This window comes from Schistocerca piceifrons, chromosome 6, assembly GCF_021461385.2.
Source record: "Schistocerca piceifrons isolate TAMUIC-IGC-003096 chromosome 6, iqSchPice1.1, whole genome shotgun sequence".
Lineage (NCBI taxonomy): Eukaryota > Metazoa > Arthropoda > Insecta > Orthoptera > Acrididae > Schistocerca > Schistocerca piceifrons.
The window spans coordinates 89,940,441-89,952,744 of record NC_060143.1 but is presented as its reverse complement, the minus strand read 5'-3'; the positions used below and the strand labels follow the sequence as shown (position 1 = coordinate 89,952,744).

General features: G+C 37.2%; 1 protein-coding gene across 1 annotated transcript in view; it reads left to right on the top strand.

The window, feature by feature from the left end:
* LOC124803067 (peroxiredoxin-5, mitochondrial) overlaps positions 1 to 11,956 on the top strand; it is a 34,409-nt gene extending 22,453 nt beyond the window's left edge. Inside the window, exon 4 of the mRNA XM_047264194.1 lies at positions 11,589 to 11,956. Coding sequence (XP_047120150.1) covers positions 11,589 to 11,780 — 192 coding nt within the window. The 3' untranslated portion in view covers positions 11,781 to 11,956. The remainder of the gene's footprint in view (positions 1 to 11,588) is intronic.
* The last annotated feature ends 348 nt before the right edge of the window (positions 11,957 to 12,304 follow it).

Here is a 12,304-nt window from a genome sequence, read left to right as displayed (position 1 = left end):
CTTTGTACTCTCTTAAACAGGCTTCTGCTTACAGTCTTTCTACTGTTTTTTACTCTACTTTGTTTAGACATGAGCATTTGTGTGAGGTTTTACTCAACTTTTCTAATACTTAGTAATTATGAGGACTCCCTTTATCCAATCTTAAATTCCAGGTTTTCGTGACACATGAGTAATCTGCTTTCTGTTGTACTACCTTTCTATCGTATGTACTATTTTTACTATTCTTAATAGTTTGGAGGAACTCCGGGCAAAATGAAGTGCTCTCTAGACACTCGTAAACTTCCATGAAACATATTAATGCTTGTTGTGCATAGAATTGAAACTTACCAGAATAATCCCTACAAAATTTTGTGACTTTTATCATGAGACTGTCCCTTTACCCTAGGTTCAGTACCTATACCTTGCTTGTTGGTTAACCTTATGAGAGCACTTCCTCTTTCCATTCTGGTAGGTATGCTGCTTTGTAAAACATTCCTATTTTTTTAGGCCACAGGTCGTCCTATCTCCACGTAGGTACACCTGTCCTTTATATTTAGTAAATGCTGGGTACAACCCCCTTATCCTTTCTGAGTAGGCCTCGCGGCTCATTACCCTAGTATAGGTTTCTATGATTTCTGTAATTAAGTATTTTCTGGTAAAGCTACAAATCTACTCTACATTTTACATTCACTTTTTAATATATCATTTAATCCCTAGATCCCTCCTCTACTTCTCAACTTCTATACTCTTAGTAGGTACTATGTCTATCTGTAATTAAAGTCCTACTATTCATCAATTTTCAGAGTATTTATTATACTGACTTTTCTTAAATGACTATCACAATCAGTTCTACTCTTGTTTGCGTTCTTTTTCTTTGCTTACACCTTCTTATATATGTTTGATGTAGAGTCATTGTAGTTTTTATATACTGTGTGTGTGTGTGTGTGTGTGTGTGTGTGTGTGTGTGTGTGTGTGTGTGTGTATTTATTTTCTTATGTAAACACATTCTTTCCCCTACAACTCCTGCAGTTCTCACATCACAACAGGTTTCTAGTCTGTAATTTCACTGTTTGTGTATGAGGGTATTCTTGTGTGTATGCGGATGTGTGTTCGTGTAGTCTGATTCTTCGGCCTTATTATCGAAAGATAAGATGTAGGTTATTAAAAAACCATAGAAACAAGGAAGGACTTCAACGATAGAAGTTTGTGAATATGGAAAGATGGAAAAAATAGATAAGTCCTCAAATGAGAAGTAAGCAAGCAAATAAGTAGAAATGGTTGCTAAGATCAAAGAAGAGAAAGAAGATGGCCCCAAAGACAGGAAACCCTTCCCACCCCCTTCCCCAGGATCCCTACCTCGCAGGTGCTTGAGTAAGACGCCGGAGCAGGTTTGGTGTTAAATCGTCTCCAACAGAACAGACATTCACACCTTCACCCTTGAGGTCCCCGAAGGAAATCTTAAAAACCTTACGGAAACGGCAAATGGTGAAGACTCAGGCAAACTTGTTTGTGAGGGTTGCCTGAAAGGTGTGATGGGTGTTTTTTGTTAGCCCTGATTTATCTGTTCATGGAAATCATGCTTTTATTTATATTACCCACCCCTTTCAAACTTTATATAAACCCTCCCATCTACATCACATTTCATAAAAGGTGTAACATATTTTATACAAAATATAATGTGAAGAGCTAAACAACTATGATACCATAGTGTATAAATTTTCTATTTTATACACATATAAAATACTCTATTTTATTTTATGCCAATATCACTTTCTTTCTTATTCTGTGATTCTCCTAAGTTGTAGTCATATCCAGTTTTCTATGTAATAAGATCATAGGATAGTTTAAGATTTTAGGAATAGATGACAGAATAGTTTTAAGATTTGCAATGAATTCGGTGCAGGAAAACTATTTTGGAAGAAACACCGAAAACAACTCTGGATTTGATGGTTGCCACTCTACCAGTTAACTCGGAACGTTAACGTTCCTGGGGTATAAACAACTTTGTCTTTTACATTGTACTTCCCTTTCTCTGATCCAGTTGTGTAGGATCTACTAAAAATGTCTTAGGATGGTCCGCTATTTGTACCCGGTATGGACCTTCATATTTCTGGAAACATTTATGAGTCTCCTTCTTTAGCGTCGAGCTTTGAAGATGTTGTTTTATGAGAACCAGGTCATTGGTTTGGTATTGAGGTTCTATAGCCTTTTCGTTATGCTCACTTAATCTTTGTTGTGCTTTTTCCATTAAATTTTTAAAAACTATTTCCTGATTCATTCCATAATCGACAGTAGGTTGTCCAGGCCAATTAAAACATTTAATCAGAGGTTCTCCTACAAAGGGTTTGCCTATTACTTATAAAGGTGTCAACCCAGTCAATAAATGTCGTAATTCATTTAGAATAAGTTCAAAGTCATTAATTTTTGTTGCCCATAAAGTATGTTTTTCATGGCAGCAGGTACGGCATAGTTTTCCAATTTCTTTCATTAATCATTCACATGGATTCGAGGACAGGTTATAGTTGGACATTAACACTTGACGAATACCTTCCCACACTAGAAATTCTTCACCTTCGTTACTCATGAATTGTGGACCATTATCCATAAGAAACCGTTTTTGTGGTACCTACTTCCAGAAAGTATTGGCTCTTATGATTGGATAAAGTTCAACATATTTTGACCAACGTGCTATGATGACCAATATATGTCACACTCCTTTTCCTTTTGGAACTGGTCCAAAAATATGCTGCTGTGAGATTGTGTAATGATGTAGGAATAATCGGATATATTTTGTATTTCACAGGAGTATTATTCTGTTTCACCTTCTAACAGATTTCACAAGTTCTAATCAGAGATACTATCTTATATCCTAACTTCTTAAAATAATAGAATTCATATGGGTTATACACTTTTTGATTCCGAAGTGTCCATATCCTGTATGAACGTACCACACAAGTGCGTTTTCCATTACCGTCAGAATGCATAAGTGTCAACATTGCGATGTTACGCTATCTCTCCAAAACAAATTATGACATTTATTTTCCATTTTCCTACTTGACAAGGAGGTAAGGAATTATGGATACACATTACTGTAAAGTAAGGATCATGATGGATATTTTCAGTTATTCTTTGCGCCATTTCCTTTCCTCGGATGTTGGGATATTCTGCTGATATAAAATTAATGGCAAAACAACGCTGGGTCCTTCTGCGCGTTTCAGTCCTTCCATTTCTATGGGTAACCTTGACAAAGCATCAGGTACAATATTCTTGGACCTTTTTACATCTGTAACTTTATCGTATTCTTGTAGTAAAATTACCCTACTGTGCAGTTAACGACTACTCATTGGGAAGGATAAAGCTTGATAGTCTGTATAAATGTGGATTTCTGATCCCCATACTAGTGTTTTAAATTTTTGAATAGCCCACACAATCACTAATAGTTCCTTTTCGGTAGCCATGTAATTTAATTCATGTTTATTTAGACTACAGCTAGCAAAAGCTATGGTTCGGTGTTCTACATTACGCAGATCCCACTCTCCTTGCAAAAGTTCTGCAGCAATACTGTAATCAGATGCATCTGTCAAAATTTTAAACGATTCGCCATGACTGGATGATGTAAAATGGGTGATTCAACAAGCGCACTTCTGACATTTTCAAATGCATCATTGGCACCTTGATCCCAAGTCCATGGCAGTCCCTTCCTTAATAAACGTAAAATTCTCGGGTCATTTAGTTCTTGCCCTCGTATGTACTAGCCATGGTATCCGGCCATCCCTATAAATCCTTTTAACTGTCGTACATTTCTGGGCTGTGGACATTCTTTGATAGCTTTGATGTGGTCAGGGTCTGGTCTAATCCCTTGTACCCCTATAATACGACCTAAGGACTTAAGTTCTTGGCATGCAAAGTAAGATTTAGTGTTTCACCGTAATACCTTTTTCTTTAAATTTTTTTCAAAGTTTTGCATAAAGTTAAACAATGTTCTTTCCAAGAAGCTGATGTTATCAGGATATCATCTATATATATTATCAAATTCTTCAATAACTCTCTCCCTAGTGCCTCATCTAAGTCCCATATGAATACGGACACAGAGATATTAAGTCCGAATGGCAATACATTGAAATGATATGATTTACCATCAAAGTAAAATGCTGTATACTTTTTGGATTCTGGGTGTAATTTTATTTGCCAGTGTCCCACAGTCAGGTCCATGGTGCTAAAGAATCTTGCCTTTTCAAATTTGGATAACAATTCGTCAATATTAATAGGTCTCTCTGTCTGTCTGTCTGTCTCTGTATGCCGATTCAGTGTAAGAGTGTCAAATACTAATCGTACTCTGGCTGTAGCTTTCTTTACCACAACCAATGGATTATTCATGACGCTAGAACTTCGTTCTATAATATTATTAATCATTTTATTGATTTCATCCCTAACTGCTTCCTTCAAACTTACCGGTATTGGATATGGCTTACAGAAGAATGGAGTGTCATTTACAAATACAGTCGCTGATATTACCTGGACAGTCAGGAAATACTACTACATACTCCATGAAAATTTTATATAAATCTCGCATTTGTTAATCAGTTGATATTAGGAATTTGTTAACTTTGTCTTTCATGTCAGCTCGATGTGTTACTTGATTTACATTATTGATCTTTTGGCGACAGTTTTGCTGTAGCTATTAATCGCAGACACACTCAGTTGTTTGTTTTCCAATGCCGTTATTTGTCACAAACGGTATCCAATGTCTACTGTCCGCTTTACCAAAACAAAGAAGACTCTCGTCAAAGTTTAAGGTGACTTTAAATTCTAATAACCAATGTAAGCCGAATAATATGTCTCTATTAATATTTTCTACTATTAATAGTGTTTGCCAAAATAATATATCTCCAGTACAACAGTTCACTTTAGTTTCATATCTCATGAGTTTACTCTTCATTCCTGTTATCCCCAGTATGTAAACTCCCGTTACTGGCAATAGCGGTAAGTGCTGTTTAGTCTGTAATGAATTAAAGAATGCATTGGAGATGAGTGATACCTCACTCCCTGAATCTATAAATATGTTAACTTCTGCGGTTTCCACTGTCCCTGCTATTATAGGTTGTGGGTTATTGGTATCTAAACTCAGTTCTTCAAGTAGTAATCATTCCTTTGTGGGTAAAGTTAACATACGTTAGGAGGCCTTGTTCCATATACATATCTCCATGACCTGGGCCCCGGCCCTGGATCCAGATCGCATCACGTTTTCCTCATTATTACTAATTACAGGCTGGTTACCGAAATGAGATATCGTTACATGTTGTGCTCTATTGTTATTCAGTACAAATTCCTGAGAAGTTACTGAACCTAAATTTGAAGGTGGATGCTTCTTCTGATAATTGTCATTAGCATTTTTCCTGTTGCATTGGTGCACTCTTGCTAGGTTTGCCTCGTGTTTTTTGACATTATTACCACTACTCCTTTTGTAGTTTGGATTTTCAGTTTGGTGCAAGTTTTTGTTGCAGTCCTTATTTAAGGCATCAAGTGCATCTACAAAGGACAACAGCTCTTCTACAGTCTTCCATCCACTACATAAGACATCTTTCCTCGCATATATGGGTAAACGTCTAATTAAAATCTGCACTAATCCTTCTTCCTCCATCGGCCTATCGAAATACTTCCTCATTGTACCCCAAGTATTGTAATATTTTGGGTCCCACAAATCTGATACTAAATTCCCTTGGGCAGTTGAAGACCAATACTTCTCTTTAAATTTCTTTTGAAAATCTTCCCAAGAGGAAAAGTTCTCCATATTTACTGTTGCCCATTTGGAGGCTTCTCCTAGAAGGTAACCCACGGTAAATTCAATCTTGTTAGAATCTTCCCAATTTTTCGGTAAAGCTTGGTTAAACCTTTTCAAAAAATGTTGGATTTACCTCTCCATTGGGCTTAAATTTAGGGAATTGTCTTGATAACACCGAATTAGCTCCCCATTGCAAATCCGTAACTACTTCACTGGTTAACACCACATTAGGTGAAGTTACTCGTTTTTCTACTTGTTCCTGGATAAGTTTGAATTCCCTCCAGAGTTCGTCTATGCCCTTCCTGGTATCAGCAAGTTTGGAAGAAGCCATAGGCGACATCTTCCTGGATATTATTCTCTCGGTAACTTTTCTTTCTATAATTTCTTAGACTTGTTCTTCCAAACTACTTACATTTACGATATCAGAGTCTGCTATTTTCTTTTTAAAGCTTCTTTCCTACATTATTCACTCGTGTACTTACACCTGTAATTTGCGATTGAATGACAGGCATTAACTCGCTCTGCTTATCTACACTTTCTTTCAAAGTACTCATACCCTGCTTTAGAGCATTAAAATTTAACATTACACACATTTTCGAAAGATCCTAATTTTTCATTGATTTCCTATTCTACATTATTGCATCTGTCCTCAATCTCAAATTCTAACTTTTTTGACAACTTCTGGAAATTATCATTCTGTTTACTACTAAGGTCAGTGAACATTTGATTTACAGGAATGTTTAAAGAATCAGTCAATTCCTTCTTTAAATCTAATTTCAAATTTTCTACTTCACTATTTAGGGTGTCAAATTCAGTCTTTAAAACATCCATGCCTTTGCATAGATTACTAAATTCTTTGCTCTGTGAGTCGACTTTGGCATTTAACAATCCTAAAGTTTCATTCTGACATTTAAACTAGAATGTACTAAGCTTAGTTCTTTAGAGTTGCAGTTAGTTCCTTACTTACAGCAGCATTTAGAGTTTTGATTAGATTTACTAATTCAGACCAATCAGGCCCTTCTTTAGTAATTCTCATAGCCATGACTGGTTCTGACATCCCTCCAATTTGCTGAACATTTTGCAAGCTTTATACCTTTAAAAAAAATAACTAAGTAGAATAACTACATTAATAAAGTTCATTAAGTAGTTTGTACCACTTCTTGCTAAGGTGCTAAAGTTCTGTTTTGCGTTCACCCGGCATGGAATTCTCGCAGCGTAGGTGAGCGAATGTGACAGCAGGTCAGCACCGGTGAACAGCAGCTGGTTCCAGTGATGTTGGATGTAGGCTGGTTTTCACATCTGCGTGTGAGAGCTGTGTACTCTCCACCAGATCTTCTTAGTCGTGTCGTTCTAGGCGTATCTCTTCTTAGTCTAATACATCGAGATCTTCTCTCAGATTTTTCTCGTTGTGACTTTCTTACGTCTTCTCCTTTATTTGCCTTTACAAATGTGCTCAATCAGATATTTGGGCAGAATCCAATTCCATGAAATGGTTCTCTTGTCTTGTTATGCTCGGTTGCTATGACAACACTTGATAGCTTTTTCTCTCGTCTTCGTCTGAAAATCCCTTTTTTCCTCCGGTCCTTTCACACCGGTCGCCACGTTCTAACCATTTGATGACTAAGAGTGTCTGGAGTGTATGTGCAAACTTTCCACTTTTTATACGAGTCGACTTACTTGGTGTACACAACCGATCTTCGCTGGATAGCCGTCTTCTGGAATCTGTCTAAACTTCTTCTCCGAAGATTATGCTAGTTACAGGAACCTTAAAGACCCTCTCTCTGCTTGCGAAATAATTAGTTACTCGTAGAATACTTTTCAATAACTATTGGTATATTTGAGATTCGTAAAGAACAAAATTCACAATTCACACTTCATACATAAACATTAGACTTCTTGTAAGTCACTTGTATCATCTCACATTTGAAACAGATTGAAGTACATTTAGCAAAGAGTTGGCATAACAAACATAACTCTATTAAAAACAAATCGTAAAATACGTCTTGCCTCCAGAAAGTCCAAGATAAGAGTTTATTTATTTATTTTATAACAATGGTCACTGATAAGAGTAGCACAGAATAACCTAGAAGTTCCACAGTTCTTCCGTATACTTTCACAAGAACTTCCATGGATCGCCCGACAAGTATTTGTCGGTGCTGTTTGTCTGCCGTTTCTACCTTCTGCTCGTGACTGATTTCACACCTGCACACACAAACATGTGATGCACTTTAGGTAGGATTCTACTCTCACATCTAAAATATTGTGTGTTCGAGACAAGAAATTCTTGAAACACTACAAATGTAATTCTTTGAGGAATCCATCAGAAATGTTTAAGAGGTTGTGCTGAACAATGTGTGGAAGTGCCTGCACCACCTCTCTCGTCACTGCATGGAGAGGCTTGCCATCCCCATTGGCATCTGTTTTTCGTGTCCCACGTCTGATTCAGTTCAGATTGTGCCAGCTGACACAAGTAAGCTTGAAGCAAGAGTGTTTGATAGTTTGGTTCTCAACTTTCAAGGATCTTTCTGGTATGAAGATGACCACTCCAATTTCCAGACAGTCACAGGCTTGAAACTGCTGGCTAATGGTATTGTGGCAGTTCTCTGGGCTGGCTGATGAGATACCAGTTGGCTTGAACATTTTTGACTATTATGTATGGGAAGAGACTGACAGTTATGTGCTCTTGTCCATAAGTAAGTGAGTGTGAGTGAGTGAGTGAGTGAGTGAGTGAGTGAGAGAGAGAGAGAGAGAGGGGGGGGGGGGGGAGGAAGAGTTGCTGTCTTGTGAGGTGGAGTGGTGGTGCTTCACACATGGAGCCATTCAACAAGCATACCACATATAATGCCCAAGACCTGTTTCCCATACGGGGGCCTTGCAGCTTGTTGGCAGGTTGTGCTTAGCTACAACAGGCCCCCAGCCTTTGCAGCATTTTTTCTATTCTGTGCTGCACATCTATCCTCTTGCTGTTCTTTTTTCCCCTCCCTTGGGGAGCATGTCTGGAATGTGGTTGGAAATGTGTTCTGCATTTTCAGTAGTCAGTATCTGGACAGTCTCTCCACTGTTTCCTTTCCTTTCTTCTTTCATTCCTTCATCCACTTCTGTGTCCGATGTTCCTCTTTTTCTTCTTCCCTGTGCGCTCTTGAAGACACTTCACGCATATGATGCGTAACAGGTGACTGGGTAACGCATAATTCCCAGCCCCTGGTTGGGAGGTAGGGTTCGCATGTACTCCTTGGTACAATCCAAGCCTGGGGAGGGGCAAGTGCCTGAAGTGTGAAGTCACCTAATGTGGGTGCACCCTGTTCTGAAAGGGCTCCTCATTTGGAAGGAGCACACCATCGGGAAACCTGGCAATTATGGGGGATTTTCTCACAATGAGTCAATCATCTTGGTCAGTGTCTACAAAACGTAAACAGAATGAGGCTAATGATTCAAAGACCCTCCCAGCTGCACCAAGGTTCCTCATGGTTTCATGTACTGAAGATAGTCAATCCTATGCTATGGTAAATCCATTTATTATTCAGCCACACTAGAGTGTCCTGTTGGCACCCAGCCAAATGTGTAACGTGTGGTACAGATGCTCACGAGGGTGATTGTCTGCCTCCTCCTCACTGCTGTCTTGTCAGTATGGGAGCAGTCAAAGCGTATATTTTCATAATGAATTCTCACTTTCCCATGCTCTACCTTAGCTAAGCACTTTAGTAAGATGATACGCCATAAATTGCTCCCAAAGGAATTGTTTGTTGAGAGACGGTACAGTTGTAGTACACACTCTGATGGATGCAAGTAGGTGGAGGAGACTGACTGCCCAGTTGATTTGCCTGAATATGTGCTCAGTGTTTAACTCGTAGCTCTGATACTTTTGGTGCAGGTATACAATGGAAACCAGTTATAATGACATTGAAGGGACTGGTGGTTCACAATCATTGTATCCAATAATTGCTCTAAGTGGGTTTCTGCTTTGTTTTGTGATAAAAAAAGATTATATCTGGAAATTTTAAGCTGCCATAGTTAAAACTTGAGAAAAAACTGTCTTCAATATTGTATTTCTGATTATGTTAAGGCAGTACGTACAGCAATAAAATGTCGGCAAAATGTAAAAATCTTTAATAAGTGAAGAAATAACTAACAACAATATAAACGGTTTGGTAACGTCGAACACAGTCTTCGATAATGAATGAGATAAAATGTTAGACTTGGTTGAGACTTAATGTAAGTGCTGGATAGTAAAATAGTTGTGAATAACAAAACTTCATTCAAGCTACCGTATCTTTTAAAAAATTAATCAGCGGTACCAAAATGAAAAGATAGTATTGTGTACATAAACTACACAAAGGCTTGCACTTTTTCCTATGTTTCCTTTTAAAATGTTGTACAAATGTAATGTAATGTACTGTACCTAACACCCTGAAAATATCCAGCAAGCACAACCACAAAACATCAAAACGAATACACTATTATTCTACTTCTGTACTTTAAAAAAAGTAACATATATTGTAAACTAATTTTCTAGTTTCCTACGACGACAGCGAAGACTGTGTTGTTTAGATTTTTAATGAGTTGCTTTAGCTTTAAAATGCAATATCTTAATGTGTACTACAGTATAATGTCTTACTTAAGGTAATCTTTTATCTTTATCTGCTTTTTGTCCTCAAGATGTGCTTATGCATTTTGCATTTGACGATGCATTAGTTTGAACACCTCTTTGTCATTTGTAGAGACTAATTTTCTGCTTCCACAAGTTGTAAACATCGCTGAATGTGACACACCCCAATTCCTTTCTGATGCTGATGTTTGTTTCCCCATTTTATAATCATCGTATCATTTGTGGCTTTCATTCAGTATTAAAATCTCCACTCTTTGCAATCCCTGCATTGCCTGTTTGACCCATATTGATTTGACTGTACAAATAAAGAGTTCAGAGGTAAGCATTACTTTATTTTTAGTAATCCCTAAATACGCAACCAATAAAAATGAACATTGGACATTATAGCCCATATATTTCTTTGAAAATGTAATGTAAAAAAATGTCATTACAAGCTATGCCGTACTAAGTGATTTTTTTTTTTTTTTTTAAATGTACCATTCACATAGGATTTATACACAATGGTTAGATTTTGCCAATACATCGTTAAGTGATATCATTATAAATGACATTGACTATATATGATGTCCCATTGTCTCCTTATTTTGAGAACTGGATTATGTTCTTTCTGTATTATTTTCAAGTTACTGGTACGTCAGAGCTTAGTATACTAAGAGCTCTAACCATTGTATACATGTTGGAAGGTTGGGGGAACAAAAAAAAATAAGCTTTCACTTTCAGATTGTCGCATAAGTTTTTCACCATCAGTTGACCACCAAAGTAATGCAGTTTTTGTATAAAAGTGTGTAGAAAGAGAGAAAAATGCAGGCTTTTGTGGGGGGAGAACTTTTCAACAAAATTCTTCTGGTTGTGTGACCACATCAGTTTGTTTACTATTGCAGGTAATGAAAACTAGCAACCAAACTGTTCAGTTTTATCACATCAAGACTTGGTCACATATGCAGAAGAATGTTATTGTAATTCACATACTACTTTGATAATGTTCCATGCCCTGACTGGGGCATGTACCCTGTACAAGCAATTTCAAGGGAGATCAGCTAAATAATGTTGAGCCCACAAATGGAAAAATTTAAGATGGAACCATCACATTGTACTGATCCATTCTTGTTTTCTTACAGAAGAAGCAATTGCCTAGTATTTACATTTTTTGTTGTTATGAGACTAATCAATTTGTTGGAGTCGTTGCAAAAACGTTTCTCATATAAATTCTTTTATCTGCAGGTCCGGATGCTGGCTGATCCTGATGCATCATTCACAAAAGCATTGGCACTGGATACAAATCTACCACCTTTGGGGGGCACCCGTTCGAAGCGGTATTCAATGATAATTGAAAATGGTGTGGTGAAATCATTAAATGTTGAGCCTGATGGTACTGGGCTTTCCTGTTCTTTGGCTGACAAACTTCCTTTGTAGGAACTAAAACTGTGATCTCGAAACTATTCCACTGCTTTAACGTTACCATTTCACAATTACTTTATTTAGATGTTTCCTAATATTCTGTATGTTTAATTTGTATGCACCATTCTGAAGTTGTTGATGGCTAACAATAAAGGTTATAAGTAACCTGCTTGAGGTGGTTACATATTTTACTTTCTCCTTTGGTTTTGTTCAACTTAACCTGTTCGCAGGCGCATTTTTTTGTAATCACGTATCACCAAGGCACCTTTGTGACGTATTAAAACTTTGCTGACATTACATGTAAAAAATACTGAAATGTTGTCTGTTTTTGTTTCAGGTTTTCTTTCACTTAAAAAATATTTGTTACCAATATTAAAGTTTACTTACTACATTGTGAAAGCAGTACTGGAAACTTTATCGTGCAATAAAGGTATATATATATTGCAGAAGCAAAGCAGTGTGTTCAGACAACAGTAGTGATCACACGACCAACAAACGGATTGTTGTACCAGTTTTTATACATATGGTGAAGTGTACTA